A 27,469-nucleotide genomic window follows, 5' to 3' on the forward strand; every position below is an offset into this window, starting at 1 on the left:
TGTGGCCCACCAGAATCCAGGTGTGGAAGCAGGAAGCTCCTTCTTCCCCGGAAGCTATCCTAACTTCTCTATGTCCCTCCCCAACACCAAGTCAAAAGTCTGGAAGTTAGGACACAGACATGGGCTTGGTTCACTCTGTTTCACTCTCTGGTTTCCTTCTCCTCTCAAACTCAAGAAGTAGGAAGGAAGGAGCTTTTCTTTTACTTCCTCCCTTTACTTCAACCATCAAGCAGCACGCCCCATGGCTTCACTGTCATAAGCCAAAGCAGAATTTTCTCTATACTACAGAACTCGGTGAACTTGGTTCTCTAGCTTTTGCCTTTGAAAAAGGAAAGAATGGGGCCCCTGGGTGGCTCAGTTGGTTAAGTGTCTGACTCTTAATTTCGACTCAGGTCATGGTCTCAGGGTCGTGAGATCGAGCCCCACGTCCGGCTCTGCTGGGTGTGGAGCCTGCTTGGGACTCTCTCTCTCCCTCTGGCCCTCCCCACCCTGCTCACGTGTGCTCTCTCTCACTCTCAAAAAAAAAAAAAGAAGAAGAAGAAGAAAAGAGAAAGGAGAGAATGAAAGATTTGGGAAACTCAAAATAATAAGCCTGGTTTGTAATGTTATTGTATTGTTGTTTAAACTTATTTTTCAGATAAGAAGCAGAATCCTCCTCCTCCTCCCCCTCCTCCTCTCCTTTCATTCTTTTTATATCAAATCCCAGTATTTCTCTCAGCCAAATGGATATCTCAGCCAGACAAAGGCAAGGGTGAAATGCTCCGAAAGGTATGCAAACAACATATTAAATCATTTTCAAAATTATTCAAATGTACAGGTACATGGGGAGGAACCAGAAAAAATAGGCAAACATGGAAATAGTTGTGGGAGGGAGGTGCAATTTTCCCCCTCCAGATGTTCCTATGTTATTATCTAATAAAAGAAAGTCACTTTTAATGTTGTTATAATGTTTTATTTAAAATAAAAATAACTACCCTGTCACCTCTGGTCCACAATCCACCTCCTGTGTATGTGTGAGATAATGCACCAAGCACTCTGTGTGCTCGAAGCGGAATCAGCCAAGCCAACCCTCCCTGGAGCGGGGACACAGCTGCTGTCCCCGGGCCACTCTGATCACAGCCCCCTGCATGCAGGAGGAAGCCTGGAGGTACTCTGGGCTGGGGAAGGGGGCACAGGGCGTGCACTGCTCCCCGCTTAGCTGCTGTTTATGGGGTTCCGAAGGATCTCTGAACAAAGGGATTGGGGAAGAGGGCTCCTCCTTAGGCCTGACAGCCTCAACCCCCGCTTCTGAACTACAGATAATCTGGACCCACTGCCCTCGCCTGACACGACTCTGAGTTGCCCAGTGTCTAAAGAATCCATTGCTCTTTCCTATTCCTGAGTCCTGAAGAGGTCTTCCTTCCCCTTGCAGAGAGTGTGGGGTGGGCAAGGGGTAGCCTGAAGTGTTGGCAAGAACTGTTCGCCCTTTTGACGTGTAGGGCTGATGCAGCTGGGAGCTCGCTGGGCCCTGGGGGAGCAGGCCGCAAGGAGCCTGGGGAGTCAGTTCAACGGGGCACAGCCCCTCCCTGCACACCAGGCCCGCCCCTGCTTCAGCCTCCCCACAGCCCCTGGATGCTCTTCTCTGAATCACAGGCTGCTGCCAATTACAAAAGGACTCTTAACTCTGTTTCGCAACCCCTTGATTGATAGCACTGGTGAGTGAAATTATAAGCCTTAATGATCACGTTAATTTCTGGGGAAAGGGAAGCGGTCAGAAGAGGTTCTCAATCACAAGCGCCACAATCAGCTGGGTGAGTTCAATGACAGGCCGGAGCAGGGAAAGAGGAGGAAGAATTAACTTTTTTAAAGGTCATCAGAGAGTAGTGGGAGAGTAACCAGGCATCAGAGATTCGGGGCACAGACGATCCTGGAGCCTGGACGCGAACCCCCGACCCAGGGCTCCTGACTGAGGGCGGGCATCGGTGCTTCTCCTCCTTAGCCCTGCTCCCAGGCAGATGCCCCAGAGATTCTGCTGTCACCGTGCTTGGGATATGGCTCGGAGGCTGGCAGCTGTGACAGCCCCCCACATGATCCTCTGAGCAGCCAAGATGGAGAACGACTCGCCTAAATGAAAGGATCTGGGGGCAAGTAGTTAGGATTGAGCGCATTTGGGAATCCACTTAACCTGATTGGCTCTTGCCACCAAGGGGAGTTGCTTCTGCTGGTCTCCTGGCCCCGCCTGAAGACAAGAGTGAGAATAAGGCCACCTGGCTCTCCTGAGAATCAAACCTAGGACTTCGGCCTCCTCAAAGCATTGACCCTACTCACAGTTTCCCAGCAGAGCATTGCAATCCCGGGGTAGGTCAGGAAGCTGCGCAGTTGATGTGGCAACATCCTGGTTACCGTATTAGGGAGACTGCCCTCTGCACGTGGCCGGGGAGGCCAGCTCAGCAGCGGCAAGAGCTCTGATGGCCCTCCCGGACGGGCTCTGTGCTGGTCAGCTGTATTCGGAGCAAACAGCCACTTCGTGTTCCAAAACAGGCTTCACAAACCTAAAAAGATGATTTAAAAATACAGACTAAATAAAATAAATCATGCATCATTTGTGGTAAAGGCATTGGAGTTAATCAAAGAGAGTTATTGTTCTTCAATTTTTCCTAAGTGATTATAAAAAATGTTACTGTAGAATGAGTGGCTTGAGATTCTTAGAGCAGCGTTCTAGCCGCAGAAAGTGGCTGCCAAGCTGCTTCTACATTATCAGTTATCCAAAAAAAAAAAAAAAATACATCATCATTTATCTACTTTCTCTCAACCTTCCTCGTGACATGGATGCACTCAAACGTTCACAGGAGAGGCCTGGACGGAAAAATCGGGGGCAGCGGGCTCTAGGGTGGGCAGGCTGAGACCTACCCGGCCAGCCCGGGGAGCAGCACAGCAGAGGCGTGTCCCTGACAGAAACAGGCAGCCTCTGTATTTTTTTAACAGCATCTGAAGTGTTCATCAAGCCCGTGTCTGATTAAGCACTTTTAAATTCTGAGCAATGAAATGGGCCCTCTCATCCCCTCTTGGCAGGAGTGCAAACTGATCCAACCATTTTGGAGAGCCATTTGGTTGTATGTATCAAAATTCAAAATGCATATAACCTTTGACCCAGAAATGCCACTTCTAAGAATTTTTTCCTACAGAAAGACCCCATGTCCATGGGAGTGTACATGGAAAGATGGTTCTTTGCCGTTTGTTACAGTAAACAACAGCAAGTAACTTAAAGTCTATCAGTGAGGAATTAGTTGGATCAACTACAGTTAATCCATAAAATGGAATACTAGGCAGATGTTAAGAAGAATGAAGTAGAGCCACATGTACCCGCAGAAGAGACAGCCATACACACAAAAATAATTTGCAGAAACGTAGAAGGTTTCCATTTTTCTAAGGATCATGGACAGCAACCACAGTGCACGTCTCTGGTCAAGGGGTTCAATTCCTGGGCTCCTAAATTGGACTAAAACCCCTAAACTACAAGTGAAATAATTTGGGAGCCTTAATTCAGCTCCTGAACTCACCTCCTGTTCTTTCTTTTCGCTAACATCAAAGGACAACTAAAAGTGATTCAAACGCAAAGGTAAGACTCCTCACCTAATTGTCTCAGTATGTAAATAATACTTTTGAAAAGCAATGCTCCCAGATTTAGAAAAACCATTTGTCAAAAGAGCACCAAAGACTAGTTTTTGGCTGCAGTAATCACTTGGCTAGGCCCACCTTCTCTTGTTTGTTTATTCAAATTGCATATATGGGAATGGTATAACTTGAATTCGTATATCCAAAGACTACTATGGCACAAGCCCCAGCCCCCCAACGCCAGCCATAGAGGGTATCTGCCTTAAAATCCATGCAAGCACAAAGGTTAGAGCACCCAAGCTGCAGCCAGCAGAGATCCCCAAATCCCAGAAGAGAGTGCTGCGGAGTTTTTAATCCTGGGCTTTTTCAAATGTTGAAAGCCAGCCTTGATTCATGCTTATCATGGCAGAGATGCCCCCGAACAGGCAGTTCCAATGGGAATCTCTTCTAGGACAGGTCACAGGAAACTTACTCCCTCTTAACTTTACTGAGACTATTTTCAATGGATTAAAATAGATTCTATGGGGCCGTCTGGGTGGCTCAGTTGTTACGCGTCTGCCTTCGGCTCAGGTCATGATCCCAGGGTCCTGGGATCGAGCCCCACATCGGGGTTCCTGCCCTGCCGGAGGCCTGCTTCTCCCTCTCCCACTCCCCCTGCTTGTGTTCCCTCTCTCGCTGTCTCTCTCTCTCTCTGCCAAATAAATAAATAAAATCTTTAAAAATAAATAAATAGATTCTATGATTGTGATAGATTTTATTATAGGTTGACAATACCCTTCCGTCCCTCTCCTCCACGAGAGGAGTACACTTCCCTGCCCCGGGGGAGGTTGGGTTTGGCCAGGCGTGTCTGGCTTTGGCCAGTGGAAAGTGACCAAATGTGACATGAGCAGCAGCTTCAAAAGTGTTTGTGTGGTTTGGCTCAGACCCTCGCACTTCTGCGCTCTGCCACGCAAAGAAGGAGCTTTCGGGAAGCCGCTAGTCCAGAGTGAGGAAACACCGGAACACGCTTGAACCCAAAATCCAGCCTGGAGCCAGGCCCAGCTGAGCCTCCAGGGACCCGCAGTGCCCAGAGCAGGAAATTCAAGTTCGCTGGTGTAAGCTTTGGGGGTTATTTAGCATCCTTGAAGCAGAACTTGACCAAGACGGGGAGGAATAGCCTTAGACCCTTTGCTCAGCTTTACCAAATCTTGTCACTGATCGCATATTTGTTTCCAGTTCTTTTTTTGTCTTATGAAATAAGCCATTTTAGCATCTTCTTGGTACCTTTCACTAATCCCATACGTTCCCAAAGGTAACCACTATTATGCAGTTAGTGTTTATCTTACTCATGTTTGTTTTAAATATTTGTGATATATTTATACCTCTATAAACATAATCTGGTCTTGTTTTATAAGCTGTAAAGCTTTACATAAACACGAAGCTCTATGCATCCTCTGTGATTCACTTCCCACCCACTCGCACACTGTATTTCACAACATGGACCCTTACACTGGCTCGAGTCTACTCGCTCTAACTGTTGGCTTTATGTATAATACTGTATATACCACAGGGTACCTATTCTCCACTGGTGGACATTTTCACTGTCAAACATGAACAGTGTTGCAAGGAACGTTCTTGCACACATCTTTGAGTACCTTGCTTTTCTCTAAGCCTCACTTCTCCTCTGTGTGGATTCAGCAGAGGAGTGCCTGCCTGCTCGACCTTGCACACATGCAATCTCTAAGGTCAAATTAGCCAAGAGTTGCTAGGAGCTCTGCTCCGGACTCTTGCTGGAGCTGCTTCCCAGGGTGAACCCACGGCACCCCTGGCCTTGGGCACCTCTGATTTCCGCCACTGGCCTCTGGCAATGGGGCCGGTGCCCTGAGATTCACTGGGAACCTCTGAAAGCACTTTCTACTGCTCCTTCCACATCTTACTCACCAATGCAAATCCTCACACTTTATCTTTTTGATCATTAAATGATTTCAAGTTCCTGGTCAGGACTGAAATGGTGGCGAGAGAGTTAGAGGAGTGAGTGAATGAAGACTCTGTTAATTGGCGTCTTTCTTCTTCACACAGCAATTTTTCTAACAGATGCAATTACATTTGAGAACTGCAGAGAACGGAATCTTATGTTTTATTTCTTTATTCATCATTTTACAAATGGGATTCACTGTAAAAAGGAAATTGCCTTTGTGGTTCAGTTCTTCAGGCTGGAGTGCTCTGAGTTTCAGTTTCTACACCAGCTGACACGGCCATCTCGTAGCTGGCGGGGCAAGAGCCAGCCAGGGAGGGAGGCTAAGAAATCAGGTAGAGTTCCTTTAAATCCAATATATTTTTATTCTTTGTAAATACAATGAGTACAACCTTTTAACTTCACAAATCAGTTAATTCACTTTGTACAAGAAAAGTTTTACTCATCCTATGATAGTCCAAGTGCTGAATATTTTTCCTCAGTGCTAGTACCTAATAAATCAAAATGTGAAAAGTACAGCAGCTATTTTAAAATGGTTGTTTCTACATTTCCATAAGTATAGATTCATACCAAAGGAGCAGCTTATAGTGTAGGACGGAGTGTGTGTGTGTGTGTGTGTGTGTGTGCATGCGTGCATTCAAGGCTTTACTAGAAACCGGTTTTCTGAAAGGCATTGAAGAGTCTCAGGCTGTTAGCAATGGATCAATCAAGAAACCTTTTAGCCTTCATCTCCTTGTGGTTCCTTCTGACATCATGTCTCTGTTCATTTACTCTGGTGTGACTCGCTGAAACACGAGTTTGGACCCCCATCGCCTTTGGTTTCAGCACTTTGTTAACGGGACAGCGATCTGCCTCATCCTTCACCTCCACTTTATTTGGTTTTGCTGTTTTTATTCATCCTCCCTCAACTTGTGTTCTTTTAGTAAAGCTCTTCTATTTTTGAGATGTTATCCAACCTGAAGTCCTGGTGAGAATCTCATTTTCGTCTACCAGTTCCTTGGACAAGGTTGCCTGGCCTATAGTATTGAAGAGAAGGAGGAGGAGGAGGGGAAGAAGGAGAAGAACAAAAGAAAGAGAAAGGAGAGAAAACAGAGAAAAAGCAAGTCTCACGGCATAAGCTACCTTTCATTTACTAACTCAGTCCTGAAGGCCACTTCATGATGTATTACGATAGAAGAAAAACTTTTGATAAAACTTTTGCTTTAAAACCTAACCATTATTTTTTAAAATAAATTCTCCAACGTAAAATAGTTCTGAAGGCTGCCGTATGATGTTATACACAGAGCTCTATTTGGTTACCCAACTTCATATGCTAAAAAGGAAAAGAAAGTTCTACTGATGGTTCAGCTTTTGAGAGTTCAGCCCGATATTCCAGGGAGGAGGCAGGATGGCACGGCCCGTGGCAACCCCTGAATCGGGGGCCCCTTCCCAGGGCGTGGCGGCAGGGAGTTCTCTCTGTTCAGGTGGTCCTGTGATGCCCCCTTTCCTTCCCCACTGCCCCACCCTGGGGGAGGCAGCACGTCAAAGCAACTGGAACTGTTTTGTGTCCATTGGCATGTTTTTCTGAAGGCTACACATTCCCAGGTTTATGCTTCCTGAAGGGTTTGTTAGTTGAGGCTTGTTCTCCGTGGGTCGAAGTTCATCAGATACTGTCCCATCCTGAAAAGCGGGGACTCGGAGCTTAGATATCACTGGATTTGTACATATCTGAAAGCAGTCTTGTAATTGGCACGTTGCCGATGGTTTTTTTGAAAAACACTTCTTCTATGGTTGATGGACTAATAGATCGTAAAGCTGGCAAAAGCAACAGGAGTTTTCCAAAGCGACAGGGTTGCGTGGGATATCTGGAAGAGGAGAAGCCACGAAAGCAAGGTAAGATCCATTACTCTTGTTAAGTCATAGCCCGTACTTGAAGGCACACCCTCTTCCCGGCTGGGCCTCTTTACTACCCCACCCGCCCTGCCACAGAGGCCCTCACACGCGCTTCTGGCCCTGCTCTGCAGGGTGAACAGTCGAGGCATGAAGAGCCTAAATGATGCTGCCAAAATCACGTGGTGACTGTCTCTACATTGGCAAAGGGCTTGCATTTTGTTTGGAGGAAAAGTAATTTTAATTTTTTTTAAAGATTTTATTTGTTTGAGAGAGAGAGAGGTGAGAGAGAGAGAGCACAAGCAGGGGGAGCTGCAGGCAGGGGGAGAAGCAGACTCCCCCCTGAGCAGGGAGCCCGATGTGGGGACTCCATCCCAGGACCCTGGGATCATGACCTGAGCCAAAGGCAGACGCTTAACCGACTGAGCCACCCAGGCGCCCCGGAAAAATAATTTTAAGAAACATGGTACTAAGTTCGGGTCAGATAATATACTGAAGGCTGCCAGGGTAGGAAATCACCACGCTGCTGAGGATAAAGGTAGTGCTAACATCCACGTTTTCTGATTCACAAGGCTCCTTCCTCAGGCTCGTTCCCTCAAATAAAATGGATTCCTTTTCTAAGCCATTCTCCAAATTATTATTCAGGCATTATACTTAGTCACTCTCAGGAATAATTCCGTCCTTATTACACTGCAAATTAAAGACTAAGTTCTGTTGGGTGCTAGTGCCATCCAACTTTCATGTCAATGAAATTGGCATGTAATTAAAGATGTGAGAAATTGCTTAACAATTTCCTCTCCTGATGTCCAACATACGTCTGTGCTCAGATGGGCAAGTTCAATTTTCTGCTGCCCTGAGATGCCTGTAACCTCACTGTGGCCCGGATGCTCCCTCCATCAATTTTTTACAATCAGCTACCTATGTATTTCACAAGGAGGGCTCCTGCCTCTACAGCACACCACCCAGAAGACTGCGCTCCTGGAGCACCTGTCTGTAAGTAAGCCAGGTTTAACCCCTCCCTGGCCACAGCGTGCTAGAAACTGACAGACATCAAAACTCCTTCAGAGGAGTTAGGTAGCTGAACGCCGAGTTTAACTGACCAGTAACTTCACACTGCAAATAGAATCCAGGGGAACCATTGTCACGGTTGTCTCTTGGCTTTGGGCACCTGGGAGTCCCTCTCTTCAACCTGATACTAGGCTGGTAAGTCTTTCTGGGCCTCTGAGGACCTCGTTTGGCTCTTTTGCTGCCCCGCTTCATTACCACCCATGGACAAGGACCACCAGACCTTGTAATCCCAAGACCCACGTCTCCCTTCTACTTTACTCTCTTCAACAGCTCTGTTTCCCTTCCCAGGGTCAGGCCGAGGAGCAAGCACCCTGCAGTGGGTGGGAGGCTGTGGCTGCCTAGAGAGGCCTCCACTGTGTCTACACAACTCACCCAACATTCTGGAAGTTTCCCACAGTGAGGAAATACTGTGGGAAATAGTAACTTCCAGAAAGGATGGATTTTGGAGAAACCATAGACCATGAACTCTTGATTTTCTGCATGTAGATTATCCACTCACCTACTCACCCACTTCTTTTATTTCCTAGTTGGGAAGGGGCTGGTTAGTCAACAAGAATGAATTGTCTGTTCTTTGTGGAGTCCTGTACTACCGAGAAACAGTAACAGTGTGTCTGTGTGTGTGCGTGTGTGTGAGGCAGAGAGAGAGAGAGAGAGTCTAACTACTCAGTATTATTTTTTAGAATACCTATGTCCCGTGGGGCACCTGGGTGGCTCAGCCGTTAAGCGTCTGCCTTCAGCTCAGGTCATGATCCCAGGGTCCTGGGATCGAGCCCCGCATCGGGCTCCCTGCTCTGTGGGAAGCCTGCTTCTCCCTCTCTCGCTCCCCCTGCTTGTGTTCCCTCTCTCGCTGTGTCTCTCTCTGTCAAGTAAATAAATAAAATCTTTAAAAAAAAAAAAGAATATCTATGTCCCTGATTTCATCCATTAGCATAAATAACTGGAAGTTTTCTTTTCAGGCGTAAGTGTTCTGTGTCTGTCACAGATCCGTGTATTTGATCTTCAGTTATAATATACAGTTTGTGTGAGACGCCAATTCCTAGCTTTTTCCTTATGTCCTAGATAATTAGAGAAGTAGCCTACAGAGCTGAGTTTGCGATTTTAACAATTAACGCATAATTAGCTCAGTTTGCAATACTGACTTTTCATTTCAATTTCGGATCTTATTTATCTAGACAGGAAAGTGCTAGAGGAGAATGTTCTCTGATTGAAGGAGCTAAGAAATAAGGCATATGCCGTTTTGTCCTATGTACAACTCTAGGTATTAATATTAATTATAGGGGCACCTGGGTGGCTCAGTCAGTTGAGCGTCCAACTCTTGGTTTCAGCTCAGGCCATGATCTTGGGGTCTTGGGATGGAGAATGGAGACTGCTTGGGATTCTCTCTCTCCCTCTCTCTCTGCCCCTCCCCCCTTCTCTAAAAAAATTAAATTATAACTATAGCTCATATCATGAAATAAAAATTCCTTGTCAAAGCAAGTGTGTTCCTTCAATGAATAACTTCCTTGTTTTGAGGCTGGGGAGAAGTAGTATACTTGCTATTTTCCTAAAATAGACTCCTGTTAATTTGTGGTTGAGCTCTCTCAGGTCACCCTAGAAGAAGTTTCTGGTGGGCCCTGCCCTCTCAGACTCCCCTTCTTGGACTCTGGCATTCCAGTGCCCCTACCACAGTCCCTGTGCCGGCTCTCCTCGCAGCCCTTCTCCCCTGCGGAAGGCCTGCCATTCAAGGATCGGCTCACATGTTATCTCCTCCATCACCCAGCCTTTCCAGACTTTCCCTCACCAACTAGAATTCATCTCTCCCACTCCCCACTTTGCTTTTTCTCTCTTCGCTGGTCTGAACTGAATGAACACTTCTGTCTACTTCATGCAGTGATAAGGGGGAAGTGTCTTGTTCTGTCTGGTGTCCCACAATTCTCACCAGGAGCCCTGCATGGAGCGAGTACTCAGCAAGGCTTGACTGAAGCAGTAAGTGGATATCGTATTCTTCTCAGTGTGATGTTCTTTATACCTTAATGACTTCAAATGTCAGAGTCAGTCATGATATACAAGTTAGTTTTTAGTGGGCAAAAAGTGCCCAAATTATGTACTGCTCCATTTTTATAATTTTGAGCAAATATTAAGTGCTTACTACACATTCTGAAATTTAACATGGGTTTAAAATTTTAAAACCATAGCACTTTAATTTGAAGGCCGTGTGCACAGGCCCTGTCACTCACCGCAGTTTCAGTGATATTCCACGGGCAGGGGACGGTTTTATTCATTAGTTTTCAAAAGAGGATTTACAACAGAAATAAGCAGATTCATAGCAGAAGCAGTATCACCCCCAGTGAATACGACTGACTTGGGATTTCTCCCACCCCTTAGGGGAGGAAGGCATGAACTGCCTCTAGCCACTCAATTTAGTTACTCCCAGCACAGTGTCTGTGGGTGATGTTGAGATGATGGAGGCAGGTTTCCATGGGCTTCCTTTCAAGGTCAATCTAAGAATAAACAATACTAAGCAACTCTGTTCTAACCTCAGATCTACTGCAACCCTAACTTGGGAAGCTAGCAGGGCTCCACTACTCTTTAAGAGCCTTGCTTTTTTTCATCTGAAAATGAGATCACAAAGTCTATACCTCTTGGTGGACTTGTCCATTGGTGGGCCAGGAGGAGCATTCCTGGAGCCCCAGGGGCTGAGCGTTTCTACAACGAGCCAAGAACAGCCCCTTCCAATGGGCTCTGCTTGGGCCAGAAGATGCCTGATGGATGCTATGACTCAAAATAACTCAATGGATACCAGTCACCAAAGCCAAACAGCAGTCACGATGGGGTTAAAGATGGCCTCTCAAGGATGATGCAAATGTGTCCACATGTTTTGATGGATCTGCTTGTTCAGCCAGGCCAGCCATACGGGGTCTGGCAATGCTTTCACTCGGATAATCTAATCTGATCTGCTCCTCTCACCCACCCTGCGAGATAAGTGAGATTCTAACTGTATTAACTGGTGGGCAACAGGATAATTAGTCACAGGATTTGAACTGGCTTATTACTGCCTGCTCACACATTCACAATGGAAGCAATTTTTTTTAAGTACACAGTCAAGGCAAACAAGAGTCACCTGGTATGGATGTAGCTGTTGAGGGTTAGCTGGGCCTCATCTTGAAGGGCTGCGATGGCAGCAGCATTCCGGAAACTTCTCAGCTCAGAACCACTGTGTGTAGGAACTAGAAACGAAGACGGGGGAAACTATGATAAGCAGCACAGAAATGCAGATGGGAAGGCACCTCTCTGGAAATGGGATGGCCAGCAGGAGAACGGGTAGCGCCCCCACCATGGAAAACGGGGCCAGCCCCAGAGTATCAGCTCCCTTAAAAAACATCCCCTCTTTTTGCAATTATCGGTCTGGACTCTGAGGTGGCTGAGTGAGTGAGGTGGCAAAGCTGGGGAAGGAGAGGAGGTGCGGGTTTGCATGAGCTTACCAGCTTTGAAAGTGACGATGCATTTCAGACAGGCAAATTCAGTAGCATCTAACCGGAGTTGTCTAAATCGGGCCACCACCTCTTGTAAAGCTTGTATTTCAGATATGATCTTGTTCAGCTTCTGGGAATCTGTGTTGTCACCGTTCATGCCTAGAATAGAAATAGGGAATAAATGCTCTAATATGAGGGCATTTTCACGATTTAATATTGATTTTTGACAGAATTCTGCATATCAATATCTATTCAATTGTCACTCTAAGATATCTGATTCCCTGTAAACTGGCTATATTGTATGAAAGTTAATGTAAAATCTTCTCTTGGATGATGACAAACACAGTAATTTGCATTTAAATAACAATGCAAGCAGTCATGAATACAACAAAACAACATTATTTGCATTTAAATATAGATTTATAAGTGACAGGTATACTCTATTGTTCAGCAGGAATTTGTTATTCTTTACATGTTGTTCTTTTTTCAGTAATGTATTTTTATGGTAATTTCTACAACAAAGTCATTAAATTGTGCAATTCTTACCAGATACAGCCAGTAGAGTGTTAGCATCAACCGGAATGGCCCATTGTGCTATTCCTAGAACAAACAGTTCTCTCCAAGCATCTTCCAAAAGCATCAGCTGTCGTACAATAGATGTATAATATAATATAGTGTGTAATTTATAAATTTACAAACAATTTCAATATGTAAATTTCCATTATTTTAAAAAGTGCTTTAAATGCCTGTCTTGGTAATTTTTCCTCTGAATATTCCAGCTTTTCCTTTATTTTCCATATTTTCCTTTTTGAAAAGGTGCCTAGAGATAAGCACAGGCATCTGAGAGTCAGCCATTCCAATTCCCCAAACTTTGCTTCCTTTGAAAAGGGTTTACCCTTCTTGGCCTTGCATCTATTCATTCCCGACCACCTAGAAACTTCTCCAGAGACCCAGGCTCTATGAAATGCCACCAGCAGCTCAGCAGGCAGATCCCCTTCATATAAAATGCTGGTATTATCAGGGTTGAGGATTACAGACTAAGCGTGCAGATCTGGGCCCCCATCTTCCTAGAGGGTTGGGGGGCTGGGCTGGGAGAGAGAGAGAGAGAGAGAAAGAGAGATCACTAATTCCCAAGAGGCATGCAGGGAAATCAGGGTGTAATTATGTTAATCGGGTTTTGCTGAGTTTACCTCATCTCACTCCCTGATTTTTCTGAGACTCATAAGTGGACAGCATCAAGGTGCTTGTCATTTTCACTCTAATAAAATGTGCTACTGAATATTTAAAATGAAAATCTGGCTCCTTTTCCAAATTAATATACTGGATTCCACTTCATTGCAGTTTGCTTGTTGTTGAAGGGTTTCCACTGAAGGGCTAAGTGGCAGACAGTAAGTAAATTTTGTTTGTATTAAAGAGTATACAAATACCGGTTTTCAGAGAAAGTAGCCAGCACACACACTCGTGTGTGTACACGCGCGCGCGCACGCACAAACACACACACACACACACACACACACACACACAGCAAATGGTTAGAGTCAACCAGCAAACCTGGTCAAAGATAGAACCTAACTATTTTGAAAAAAAGCTGTTTTTGAAAAATCTCTCAAAAACCAGTCAATTCTGGATGATTTATGTGAAGGTATTTCCTTTTGGGAGCTAAGAGCTGAATTGTGAAGGCTTGTAACCAAAATCACAATCAGACCAAAAAGGTTTAATTTTGAAAATGCTTTATTTTTAGTTTTATTGCATTAGGTACAGAAAATAATACTTTAAAATGCAAGGTAAACAATATCTAATTCTGATCATGTCTGAAAGTCCAGGCTATGGAAAAAAGAACATCCCATGCTAGAAGATTAAATGTTTTGAGCACATTGCTAGGTCTCTCTGTAGGAAACATACTTCAATATTAAAGGGCACCATTATGCTTTAATTAGGTATAAAATGAACTAAAGAAATAAGCCACTTGCTTTGAAAACTACTTATTAGCCTTTTGAGAAATTTGTCATTAATTTCCACGAATGTACTGGTAACGGCCAATGGTTATGAACACTTCATTTTCTTTCTTTCCCTTAAGATTAGAAAAATTCTGGCAGAGGCTATTTCTGAGATCCCTAACAACAAAATTTCTGGCCTTTGGTACCATGTAATTTTAAGCAGCATATACTTTTTCTCCCTCTGACTGTCATTTACAACCACAGAATTATGCACAATGCCCATTTGTTTACAAAATCTCTAAAAGTACTTCAAGAATTAAGGGAGATCCTAGCCTGGAGGAGGTGTGCAATGCACCCCATAACCGAACATGCTCATCAATTAGTGGTCAAGGTCGTGAGTATCACAATGGAAAATATAAAGCTGTGAACATAAAATAATGAGACTAGCTCTGAAAATCTTACAGGCGAATACTCTCATCACCTATTTCTCTCAGGTCCAATATTCTTAAGAAACATTGTTTTATTAACAATTTTAAATGTCATTAAGATTTTTTAAATTTGTGATTAAATTTGATGTTTCAATTAAACTTAAAAAAAAAGAGAGAGAGAATGTTCTTCTATATTTGTTTTTCAGAGACCAGATCCAACTTTCCTGAAATAACATAATTACCTTTCTTAGTAAGGATTCCATAGCTAGGTATTTTGAACCCATCATAGGAAGCTAATAAAAATTGTTTCCTCATTGCTGTTAAAAACGGATGCCTGGCCTTCAGGATTTATCCAGGTGACCTCCAGTTTCATAAGGCTGACCACTGTTGTTTTTTGGGTTTTTTTCCCCCAGGCCCCTTCCCCAAGAGCTCAGTGCCCTCTTGGTCATACCTGGTCCTGCAAAGATAGCGTGGAGAAAGCTGGTACACTCTTAGCCCACTTGATGCTCATAAACAGAAGCCTGGCGGCTGATTCACACACGGACTCTGTGGCCACTTCATACAGATACATTGGGGTCCCATTCACTTCATGGGGGTACTGAGCAGGGAAGAAAGAGAAACACCAGGGAGTGAGGAAACCACAGCTTTGCAGGAAGAGCCAAACTTTTAATTTCCTAATTAGAATAGGGAAGGAGATAGGCATTTGGATGTTCTGCTTAAACATGCAGTTGCCACTGGTAGACAAAAAACAAACATCTATATCTATAGAATTTGAGAAATAATAACCACTGGGAAAGGCCCATTTCCAGTCTTTGGGGGCCTGTTCCTTCCAGAGGGGCATCTGGCTTTTCTATCCCCTGCAGCAAATTTTCCTCCGACTGAGCCAAGTGCCAGGCCTGTCTCCCAATTTAGACAAGAGCTGCTTGCATTTGTGTAAATAAAAATAGATGTGAAAAAAGTATAAATTAATAGGCATCCCAAACACAAATATGCATATGAGTATTTTTAGAAAGGATTAGTATATTATGGAAATATTTCAATTAGACATCTTAATCATTCACAGAGCATTCCCATTCATAACTGACAACATATTCATAACACTACTTTCCCAAGCTTATTATACACATCAGGGGTAAGAAAGCAATATTAAATATTGTGCTTGTGTGTGTGCCCAGGTGTTTGGCTTCCCTGCAGCTTGGGGCTGCAGCTGGCCCTCCCCTTCGCGGCCCGGAGTGGGTGCTTTGGGTAGGTCCCAGCTGGAAGCCTGGAAGGTAGTCCCTAGGTGGCAGCCTTTTGAAGTGGTTCAGGCTGTGGCCCTGCTCAATAGAGACTCAATCCTGGTATAAATACATGCACCTCAGAAGGCAGTGAAGGGAGAGCGGAAGACCAAGCCAGCTTCCTCAAACTGTCCTAACAGGACACCTGTTGTTGCTGCATTAGGGACCCACAGCCTTGCCCCAGAAAAACAGATCCCTGCGATCTGCCGCACAGGGACTCTTCTCTGCTGGCTGCAGCCAACTCCTTTCTCCCAAAAACAGAAGTGCTCTTCTGGTCTCTGGAAATACCGAGGTTGCCCCTCAGTTCAGCCGGGACTCCACACCAGGGCATTGTTTAAAGGTGCGAATTCCTGGGCCCCACCTCACACTTGCTGAAAGGGACTCTATGGGGGATGGGCCAGGGAGTCCACACTGTAGCCAGCTCAGAGAGTGACTCTACTGTCCACTAAAATTTGAACACTCCTGGCTTAACAGGGGAGAGTGGGCGGCCGACAACTCCCTGCAGAGCCCGACCCCGAGCACCACGCGAGGTCGCTCTGTCTTTGGCTTGACCCCATCCTAGCTCCGGAGAGATGGGAGCCCCGCGCCCCCGCCCTCAGTTGGCCACCAGACTCCCTAGAGTCCAGCAAGGGCACGGACCTTGGGCGTGGGCTGAGCCAGGCTCACGAGAGTCTGCCGCTCCGGGGTGGCGGACACGGCGGCCAGCTCCAAGCCATGGGGCTCGAGCTGCGTGACTGCGGTGAAGAACGCCGGCGCGGGCAGCGCGGCCGACGGGAAGTGCGCAGCCGCCCCGTTCTCTTCCTTATGTCCACGGAAGTAGAGGGCCACCTGCTTGCGAATGGTGGACGTCCGAGGCCCCCGCTCGTGCTGCACGGCTGCAGAGACAGACAGATGGACGAATGCCCAGGATCAGAGACTCGACAACACTTAGCCGCTGCCGAGCTCCCGGACCAAACGCCCCGTCTGGGCAGGCAAGGTCACTCAGAGGTGAAGAGAGGGAGGGGCAGGGATGGGCGGGCGGAGGACGCTCTGCGATCTCACTCTTACACTGCAGGCATGAGAGAGCTGAGGCTGAGAAGGGGAGATTGACCCCAAGTGTCACGATAATGGCCAAGCCTCCAGCAAGACTAGGTGTGTTCTCTCGTGCGTTCAGGGCTCTTCCCCACCCAAGAGAGGTCGCGGAGAAACCAGAGACCCTGGAGTGGGGGGGAGGGGAGTAGTTGGGTATCCTTGTCCCCGACAAAGGGGAAAGGGAGCACTGTGCCCAGCCAGGCACTGCGTCCCTACATAGACTTTTCCCGCTCAGCCCAACCACGGCTCCCCCCACCTCCACCCCCGCGGAAAGGGTGTTTGGCCTCCGAGGGCCTCCGGAGAAAAGGACCCTAGCCGGTGACACACTGGGGGATGGAACGAGGGAGAGCCCGTCTTGGAGTGTGCTGGAGGAAGGCAGGGGAGATGTGACAATTACCGCCAACAGTTTAAACAAACAAATTAATTCAGGGCAATCTTCTGCTCGCAGAGCTTGACAACTTGTCAATACACAAGTTCAACAGGTTGGACGTTCCCTCCTGCTTCCTGCGCGGCTAAAGAAGGAGCTCTCCCCAATGGGCGCTGTGCCTCCTGGAGCTGCCACCCGGCCCGGACCGTGGCCAAGGCAAACCGTCTCAGCATCCTGTCCTGAGGCCCCATTCCTCCCTCCCGGCCATGACCCCGGCCCCCGGCCTCCGGCCAGGCCTGGGGCGCCCTCACCAGGCCACCACTGGGCACGCACTCAGCCTGCGCTCTCCGCCCGAGAAGCATCTGATGCCCTAGTTCTTGCTGCGCGAGTTTAACAGCCTTCTGAAAGTCGTGTGTCCGAGGCACCCACAGACGTCACCCTGCCTCTCCATCCCCTTTTTGTAGAACCGAGAGAAAAAGCCCAGATCGCCACAGTGGCTGTTCTGGTTTGGAAATCTTGATGAATTAACAAACACGGGCTCGAAATTCCGCGTGTTTGTGTCTCTGCCCTTCCTCCTCCAACACAGTCTCCCAGTCCCCACAGTCTCCAACCTCGGAGACTATCCAGACTGCGAGATCCTGCGGAAGGCTAACAGGCTTAGAGGTGGCCACAAAAGAGCTGCAAGGAGAGGTGAGAAGAGGTATTAGGACGTGAAGCAGGAAATACCGCGCATGTGTGTGCCCAGCAGAGTGGGGTCCCGAGAGCGCTATCTTCATGGGGGTGGTTGTGGGGCACAAGTTTCCTATGTGCGTGTGGGCCATACCTCCAGAGTTCAGTGGGGTGGGGGTGGGGGTGGGGGCTCATGCAGAGAGACGGAAGGATAAGACTGAAAGTCCAAGGCCAATTCCCAGCATCTGGAAAGAAGTGCTCCAGAGATGATTTACATGCATTGGAGTGCCATGTATTTTCTGTACATATAATTTACTTACTAGTCAACCAACATTAGAGAAATAAAAAGCTGTACTGATTACCATCTTTGTTCATGTTGACTTCCAAACACTTCTTCAGCCGACACGCCCTGCACTGGTTTCTGTGCGTCTTGTCCACCGGGCAGCCTCCCTGGAACAGAGCGCAGGCGGTCAGCGGGCCCCAGGGCCTTTAGACTGGAGACGCGAAGCCGGCGCCAGGTCGGGGGAAACATGGAGGCGGGAATGGACCCCGCCACCGATCTCAGAGCTGCAAGCCTGGGTCCGCGAAACTTGGAGGCCTTGGGCACGAGCAGGGCTAGGTTGGGAGAGGGCCAGGATTCCCCGGGGCTCCTTCAAAAGGAACAGCCCCTGACCCTGTGAAAGTGGATAAGGAGGAAAAGTCCTTCGCCATGCAGGTGAAGGGTCAACGCGCCTGGTTTGCCTGACTCTGCCGTGTTGGGAGGAGAAGCTCTGGAGGGAAGCTTCCTCCAGGCTCGGAGGTCGTGGAACAGGGGCGAGACTTTTCAGGACCGAAGACAGCGACCTGGCCCCCAGGAGGAGGCTTCGGAGCTCAGTTGGGAGCGGGCTTGTCAGCCAGGATCCCCACCACGCCCCCCTCCTGCCAACTATTCTTTCCGCCTTCAGGTCTCGAATCTACTTCTTTCTGTCACTTGGGGGGTGGGCATTTATTTGTCGGATACATATTTCCCATTTATTCTTCACTCTCTTGTTTCCTCACTCCTGGGGTTGTACTTGAAGCCACCCTTATAACTAGCATGTTAAAGATGTCTTAAAGACTGGCCTTAGCCCAGATTCATGGAAACACAGCCATTCCTGGAAGGTGAGGCAGAAGCCAGAGTGGTTAGCAGGGCAAGGCCTACAGAGGTGAGGATAGGAAGGGAAGAGCCCAAGGCCTGGGCAAAATCTAGAAATGCCCATTATGTAAATATGACCAGGAAGATAATGTGATGGACTGTCTCACAAAATGATAATATGGACTGAGAATATTGGCATGATAACTAGAAAAGAAGAGCTAATTACTGCCTTAGAAATATTTGAGATGCACGAGAAAAAATGTTCTACCTAATGCAATTTTCTGGAAAAATATTGGCTATTAGAAGAAGAAATTTACAGAGAAAATTTCTTATGGAATTCATTCAGTGTTAGGTGTTATTCCTGAAGGAACATATACATAGATACATAAAGAGTCATATCTACATATGCATTTTATACACCAAAAATATATAAGAAGTTTCGTGCTCTCCTATATTTATATGACTTGCAACTGTTACAAGTACTGTAGGGATAAAGAGAATAAAATAAATGTATTTTTATTTTCCTTCATAATCTAAAAAATTCATATACTGTGAATTTGGGGTAGGCACATTTTCTGAAACAGCCTTTAAGAAAAGATTACACACTTGAATACATTTTTTTAATGAGATCCCACCCTTCTGATTTAAAATATGTTGAGGTATTTAAAATAAAGGCAGGGCAGAGGTTTGTAACAATTTCTATATGTCCTCATTACTGTTAATAATAAATTGGAATATTGTTTATCTAGAAATAATTTTTGCTTTCTAAGTGAATTCTTCAGGGCATCTTTGCTGGCCAGTGTAATAGCTCAATGTAAAGAGGGTTAAAGAACTTGTTATTAAATGCAATCATATGTCTATCTTCATATGTTATCTTCCTTGTATTCTGATAAACAAGCTAATGCAAAATGGAAGCCTTCACTTGTTCTTAAGAGTGTCTTCAAATCAGATCACATGTATATAAATATCTGAAGCTTGAGAGAAAGATGAGTGCTTGAGCTCAGCCCATTTATTCTCTTTGCAAGGAGAGGACACCAAGCCTGATGAGTCTATTATCAGTCCTTTACAAGGACTTGGACTGACATCAATATGTTCGAATTGATAGCCAACCCCTTTGAAAATATCAAGCATCACATCTGAGATTTTGATTCCCTAATTCTGTGCATTGCATAAAATTAAAAGGTAATTTAAGTAGAAGCCTGCTCAAATCTGATGACCCACAGTAATACTCCATTCCTGCGGGGCTATGGGGATACAGTCCTGCATGTGTATGATGTGATGTGTCCATATGGTGATCTAGAAACTGATACAGAGCTGTGTACCCAATTAAACGGGTACCAGGGCTGGAGTTCAAAATAACTTATCCAAATGTAAGTATCTTCTTATTTTTGTTGATAATCCAAATCTATTGGAAATTGATATGAGCAGACATAGCTTTAGAAAAAGAATAATTCGCTAGCTCCAGACAATATGTGTGTGTGTGTGTATATATATGTATATCATATATAAATATTAATTAATGAAGATGTTTTACCATTTTGGTTACCAAGGGATGACTTCTGACTAACACACTCTCCAGGGTCTTCTTGGGAGTCAAGGTGGTAGCTCTGTGCTGAGAGTCTGTGTGCCTGGCCTAGGAAAAGGCAGTGTGGAACCAAAAGACTGATCTCCCTAAAATGATCCTATTACTGAGCTGGAAACTGAGTCAGGGGGTCCTCCTTTTTCTTTCTGGAAGCTTTGGCTCACTCTCAGCCCATGCTCTAACTCCCTTGTCTTTTTGAGACCGTTCTGCCTGCTCAAGACCAAAACACAACCAACCAGGCACATCTTCTAAACAGAGAAAGAAAAGATATGGGAGCCTTGGAGAGGATCCCAGTCGCCCCTTCCTTGAGAGCCTTCTCTTCTTGCCCACTCTGCCCTTTCCTGACAAGGCCTAGCTAAAGTCTCATGGGTGCCAAAGCCCCACTGCTCACTTCCAGTGCAGTCCTGCTTCTCCGAAGTTGAAAGGACAAAGCCCTTCACACAGCAAGTCCTGTGTTCCAGATGGCCACACTCACCTCGGGTGGCAGCCTTGCCTGGGATGCCCTGTGCTTTTTACTTCTGCCACGGCAGGCAGGGGTCAGCGCACTGAGCTGGGGCTGCTGCTAGGAATGGGGGAGCGGGGGTGGGGTGCGGGCAACGCAACACAGCCTTCCCTCCAGCTTGCAACGTGTGGTTTAGACTCTAAAGTTCCTTAGGCCCCCTGGGCTGGCTCTAAAGCGGCTGGGTGAGGGCCATACCCAGTGTCAAAGTCTGGGAGAGAATTACAAAAAGCGGGGTGGGGGGTGTGTGTGCAGGGAGGAGCCCGGATTTCAGATTTCCCCCGGCACACTCCTGTATCTTCCCTTACCTCTTCCCGCCTTTCCCACGCGGAAGGGCCTCTGAGAGCTGAGGCGGGAAGGAGGGGAGAGGAAGGGAGAGGTCAGGGCTCGGTCTCTCCTCAGCAGCTTGGAAACTCGGAGGAGGCCTGGGCACAAACAAAGGAGGGGGAGGCGGCGGAGGGGAGCCGGGCAGCGCAGCCCTGGCCGAGGTACCTGGTTTCCAGATTTGCAGACATACGTCCTATTCCTTCGGATACTCCGTTTGAAAAACCCCGAGCAGCCGTCGCAGGCGTAGACCCCGTAGTGTTTCCCCGAGCTGCGGTCGCCACACACTTTACAGGGGATATCTAAAATACGGCCTGCAATGGCAGGAAAGACAGGCAGGGGGGGAAGGGAAGAGAGGGAGAGGAGGGCGGAGAAGAGGGAGGCAAGGGGGAGCGGGAGAGAGAGATGCTAAGCAATCTGACCTCTGAAGGGATTAGCACCGAAGCTGCGGTAAAAGCAAATAATGAAGTGATTTTATAGCCAAACTTTTTTTCCTTGAGCAAGTGTCAGTTTCCTACAATGAGCATTATTCATGCACCGCTACATGTATTTGGGTCTCTTCTAATCGCCGAGACCCATTTTGGAATAAAAGATTACAGCAGGCCGGGGCGGCAGCACGGCCCGCCGCTGCCTTTCTGCTCCGCGGAAAGTTTGGCCGCCTCCCTCCCCCGCTCTCGCATTTAACAGAGAAAGTTGTTAGCGCGCGAGGAGACAAACTTGAAATGTAAAAGGGGAAAGAAGAAAAACAAACACGGCTGGAACCGGGGATGGCAGCTGGAAGGCAATCGAGTTTTCTCTGAGCTGCCGGGCGGTTGTTATTATTAGGATTATTATTGTAATGCTAATACCAGGATTATTAATGATAATAAGGGTAGTGGTAATTGCCCAACTTTCGCTTTACCTATTTTAAAAAATGCTTAGTGGATCGCTTTTGAGAAATTATTTCTTTTAGGAAAAAAAAACATTTTCCCCCCAAAGTAACTAGCACCGGGCTGGGCAAAGGAGAGAGCGGCGCGTGCGCGGTTCCTTCGCAGGTTAGCGCGGGACAGCCACCCGGCCCTTCTCCCTCCAGTTCCCAAGTTCTTCCTGAGAGACCTACCTCCTCACACTAGATCGCGGGTCGGGTGGGTCCCTTCCTGCCTGTTTTTCCTCCGCTGTGGGAGGCTGATATTTTAAAGGAGCTAGCTGGTTTCCCTAGACTGCCCTCCACCCCTATTGGCCTCGACAGTCGCCTGGCCTTAGAGAACTTTTCTTGGAATCCCCTCAAGCCTGGGTGGCTTCGGACCTCCGAGGAACGTTAGGGAGAGGGTGGTATTCCAAAATTCAGGAGGGAGGGAACTCTTTTCTCTAAAGTTCAAGAGTCCAACCAGCCTGAAGCGATAGGGACTTAGAAATCTTTCCTCTCGCAAACAAAGTATTAAAAGTGGCCACACTTTGATAATAGTAATGATGGTAGTAATAATTAACTTCTTTACATTAAATTTTCCCGTTGCGACTCCACCCAAGGCCTCCAGTCTGGGCCCGCGAGCCCTCCGCCTCGGTGAAACTGGACTGTTGCTGCCCGGACCACTCAGGTTGGGGAGCGCTATCAGGCTGGGGTGCAGGGAGGCGAGTCAGAACCACCCGGCCAGGGGAATAGAGGAGGCCAGGGCGCCACGTGGGGAGGGCCCCGAGGTCTCAGAAGTGGAAACTTGCTCGTGGATTCCGAGGCGTCCTGGCGGGCGCGAATCCTTGAGCAAGGCCCTGGACGAGCTGCTGGGGGCCGGGAAGGAGGGGGGCGTGGAGAGCCCAGCGGCCTGGGTGGGGGTGGGGGTTCGGTAACGACCAAGCTCGGCCGGGGTAATTACAACCCCGCCATAGCACCTGCCTATAGAGCCACCAGTGACCCGTCAAAAAGAGTAGCATGGGAATTCAGACGGCGACAAAGGCCGGTGGGGGAGGCGCGCGGCGCGCCGACCACCGCCTCGGCGCCCCCTTTCCTGCACGGTGGGAGGAAAGGTTATGCTGGGGGGGGGGGAGGAAGTGGCTGGAGAGAGCCAGGCGAAGCCACAGCGGGGCTTGTCCCTCACCCCTTTGGGCTTGTCGCTGCACCCATGGGAACTCACAGGCGCCCAGCAGCCGGGGACTTGAGCGCTGCTGCATCGCACTCACGCTGCAAACAGTAAACTTGGTTTCCTTATTTTGCAACCATCCTTCCCAGCATGACACGCGCCCTCTGGCTGAGCTGGGGTCCATGTTTGGGATTCAACAATCCTGTCGCCCCAGCTGTCCTCTTCCCGGTGGCACTTTTGATGATGCCAAGATGAGGGCGCAGAAGCAGCAGTTGTGGTGTTTCTCCCTCACCCCGCCCTTCCCAACCAGACAGGAGGACAGGGACACAGCACATCTCTGGAGCACCCCATGGGGCGCAGGGAGGACCGGTGCGGGGTGGGTGACCCCTCTCCAGCTGGGGGCGGGGGTCCGGGCTCCTCGACAGTCGCCCGCGGGCTGCCACAGCTGCGGGTGGGTCCTGCCTCGGCGCAGACATCCGGGCCTCGGCTCCCGGGGCAGATTAGAGGCCGGCCGACTCGCCCGGGGCGGGGCACAGGAGGGAGGGACGCGAAAATTCCGGGGCAGAGCGGGTCTGCGCCTCAGACTCCGCCACCCAGCCACGTTAAGGTGACTTGGGGTCACGAGACAAGCTGGTTGACCCCGTTGCAAAGCTCCTCTCATTTAGCAAACCGAGCGAGCTCCGACGTGAGGCAAGCGGGAGTTTCCTGAGGCTGGAAAACCGTTCTTAACTTCCCTCGCCAGGGGGTCCCCTCGGGGCTTTTTGTGTGTCATAATTGCCTAAAGATATATGGCAGCTTCGATTACTGTAATTACCATCAGAGGCTGTTGAAAGAAGTTAGTCTGGGCTGCAGGGGTGACTGGCCGGGGTCTTGTTACCACCCAGGCGGGGCTCCCGGGTGACATCGCTCTGCCCTCCAGCTGTGCGAAACCGAGCGAGGCGGGGGCTGCAGACCTCGCCGCCCGGCTCGGTCCTGACCTCGCCCGCTGCGCGCCGACCTCCTCGCCGCCCGGGGCCCGAGGGCCGCAGTTTTCGGCCCGGCTGCCGCCACCTGTCTGGAGAAGGCCGGGATGCAGCGGCGCCGCGGGCGGGGGCTGCCTTTCTGCGGGCCTGAGGCACTTCCCCGGCGGCGGCCGAACCTGCCGCGGGTCTCAGGCTTCCGCGGCCAAACTCAGGCTCTTGGGAAGTTGGAGAGCTCCCAAGTTTCCCCAGCATGTCACTCAGCCTTTTTTTTTTTCCTGAGTCGGGACGGTTCGCCTGAGTCCCAGTCCACCAGACGCGGGTGCGGCCCCCAGCGAAGGGAGCTGCGCGCCTGTCCCTTCCCTCTATTCCGAGGCCTCGTCTTTTCAAGCTCCCCCCAACACACACCAACCCCGGCGACTCCACACCGCAAGTGGACGAACAAGTCCGAGGCTCCTTACTTCTAGGGAAGAAGGCGAGGGCCTGTCACAGGGCGAGGTAGCAAGGAGGCCTGCCGAAGCCTGCGGGCTCTGGTTTTTGCAATAGAGGCTCGGAATGCAGCAGAAAAGGTTTCCTTCTGCGCCTCTAGGAAGGACCTCCCACGCCAGACATGGGCCACAAAAAGCGAGCCCACCTCGCTTCCCCGAGTCGAGAGCAGCCAGGGCCAGCGTAGGCCCGAGGCTAACTGGAAACGCCAGGCCTCCGCAAGGCTCCGCTCGGATTTGGGCGTCTGCAAAGTTTCCTTCTCTCTTCCCCCTGCCCTAGTTTAAATATTTCTCCTTTTCTCTTTTTGTTCACGTTCACTTTACTTGAATTTTTAAAATGGTAACACCCAAACCAAAGCAAACGTTTAAATTGCTTCCCACTTAAGTGGGACTTCATCATCAGTCCTCAGAAGTATCTTGGATTCTCCCAACTTTCAAAGACTCAGGACAATGAGGGCGAGTGAGGGGAGGGGGCGTTTGAGGAAAGCACGGAGCGCCCAAAATGCTATGGGGGAAGGCAACAAGGGCGGTTTGAGAACTCCAGGACGTGGGGACTGCGACAGGGGCCACCCCCAGCCTTGGGCCCCGGAAAAGGCAGCTCCGGGCTACCGGAAGGCGGGAACTGCCATGCCCCGGGGAGATCCGAGCCTTGCGACAACGCCCGCCCTACGCGGGCTCGGGCCTCCACATTCTCGGGTTCCGCAGGCACTGGGCCCGAAGATGCCCTCGCACACACACTTAGCCCCCCACTCTGGCGTCTAGGGGCAGTTAGACATCAGCCGCGGCTCGGCATCCTGAAGGGAAGCCCCCAGCTAGGCAAGTTTGAGGAAGGAGAGGAGCGCGCGAAGGGAACAGGCCGCACACTCCTGCCTCCGCCGAGCTCCCGCTCGAAAAATCCTTGGGATTAGGGATTTGGTCCCCTCTTTGCTACAGCGGTTCGCCATACTTTAAATTCCCCAGTTATGACCTACGCGGATTTAGGATTAAGGAAAATGTGACTTTTAAATTGTTTCTGCTTCCCAGTTTGCAGGATTATTTGAAATAGCTAGAAACGGGGTGCAAAGCATTCCATTCAAATCCGCTTTGCGCAGAGTTGCTTTTGCGCGCTGGAGCTCGGAGTTTAGAGCGAGCGTGTTATTGTGCTGCCGCCTGGAGCTGCGGCCTAGTTCCCGCCCCCGTCGCCCCCCCCCCCCCCCGCACCTGGCGGCCAAGCGGAGACAACTCGCGGGACTGGTGGGCAGCATGGGTCTCAACCTTCCCACCATACCAGGGCGGGCGGGGGGGGGGGCAGGGGGAATCAAGCAATCCAGAGGTAACGAAATTCTTCTTCCCTCACCACGAAACATCCCGACTCACGGTCTATGAGGAGCTGGGTCAAAGCGCACTCGCCGCCGGAGTCCCTTTCCCGGGCTCGGAGCTGCCGCGCTCTGGGCAGGACCTCCCTCGCCTCCCCTCCCGCCCACCCCAGGCTGCGCTCCTGAGCCCCGCGGCGGCCCCAAAGGTACCCACTTGTTGATCCGGCCGGCTTGCTCATGCTGGCTGTCCCGGGCCGGAGCGGTTGGTGGGCGCTGCCCGAGTCCCGGCCGGCAGCGCCCGCCTCGCCGCCGGGCGCCGCCGCTCTCCAGCCGCCCTCCAGCCTGCAGGCTCCCGGGCCGGGCAGGTGGGTGTCGGTTGCGCGCTGCGCTGCTCCCCGGGCGCTCAGAATTCGTTCCACGGTGGGAATTTAAGCATCCTCAAGTTTCTCCCCGGCTCTTGCAAAACCGCTGCTGCTGGGAATGTTGCTTGGTACCGACACACGCATGGACAGACAAACGGAGAGAGGACAGGCGGATCGAAGAAGAAGGGAAGAGGACAGCAAGAGGGGAATAGTGAAGGACAGAGATGGAGACACGAAAATGGTCTTCCTACGGAGCAAAAAGGACAAAATCCCTCTCTTTTCCCATTCCTGTCTCTCAGTCTTCAATTTCTCCTTCTACGTTAGGCATGCGGAGTGTGGCCAGATCTCTACAGACCGCTGCTCTTTTAAGGAAAGAGGGAAAACACAACTGCGGTCTCAGGCAGATGGGCTCCGCGCTGCCCAAACCTGAGAGCGGAGTGGGAAACTAGATTGCCGGGAAGTCTTCCGAGGGAACAGGCGGCCAGGTCCCAGTTTCCGGGGAAAGCCGCGCACAGAGCGGCAAAGGGTCCCCGAAGTTCATTACCCCGTGACTTTGTGCTTGTCGCTGCGGGCTGGGTCCCCAGTAATATCTCCAGAAGCGCTCTGACAGGCAGCCGCGGGGAGGGGAATAGGGCGTCCCTGGCCCACTTAGCTTTTCCCCCAACTCCTGGCGGGGTCTGACGTCAGCCATGTGCGGGGAGGGGATGGGAAGAGGGAGGGGGTTAAATGCTAATGATATTAATGAACCTCCAAGCGGCTCCGAAAGAAAATGCAGGCGCTGCCGGAGCTGACGACTTAGAGTGTGAATATGGGAGTGTGGATCTGTGCGTGCGTGATGGTGAGGACGGTGCTGCTCTTGTAATAAAAATGAATTATTATATTTCATGGCAAGGAGGAAGGGGAGGGGAGATGGAGCATTCTCAAAACGCTCTCCCCCTTTTCTCCAGAGCGCCAGACAGATTCGTGGAAGAAACTGGGTGGCTGTGTGTTTGTGTGTGATTGTGCGCACCGGATATGGCCATGTGAGTTGGTTCATTCTTGGTCCCGTGCCCCTTCTGTTGGGTAAAACTTGGATCTGGTCCGAGGTGAGTAATTATTCATTTTGCAACTAC

General features: G+C 49.2%; 1 protein-coding gene and 1 long non-coding RNA gene across 2 annotated transcripts; one reads left to right on the plus strand and one right to left on the minus strand.

Annotated features, from left to right (window-relative positions):
* Positions 1 to 5,701: 5,701 nt before the first annotated feature.
* On the minus strand, positions 5,702 to 26,973 carry NR2E1 (nuclear receptor subfamily 2 group E member 1). The gene is made up of 9 exons (XM_036068909.2): positions 26,210 to 26,973; positions 21,374 to 21,519; positions 18,049 to 18,136; positions 16,219 to 16,454; positions 14,754 to 14,900; positions 12,484 to 12,580; positions 11,947 to 12,096; positions 11,586 to 11,691; positions 5,702 to 7,392 (listed from the first exon to the last, which is right to left on the minus strand). The coding sequence occupies exons 1-9, from the start codon at positions 26,232 to 26,234 to the stop codon at positions 7,230 to 7,232; spliced, it is 1,158 nt and encodes a 385-aa protein (XP_035924802.1). The 5' UTR covers positions 26,235 to 26,973; the 3' UTR covers positions 5,702 to 7,229.
* Positions 16,400 to 18,047, plus strand: LOC118520752 (uncharacterized). Its single transcript, XR_004909824.2, has 3 exons — positions 16,400 to 16,555; positions 16,634 to 16,710; positions 17,099 to 18,047. It is a non-coding gene; the product is annotated as an uncharacterized LOC118520752 (long non-coding RNA).
* Positions 26,974 to 27,469: the final 496 nt, after the last annotated feature.

The sequence above is a fragment of the Halichoerus grypus genome, chromosome 9 (genome assembly GCF_964656455.1).
Source record: "Halichoerus grypus chromosome 9, mHalGry1.hap1.1, whole genome shotgun sequence".
Classification (NCBI taxonomy): domain Eukaryota; kingdom Metazoa; phylum Chordata; class Mammalia; order Carnivora; family Phocidae; genus Halichoerus; species Halichoerus grypus.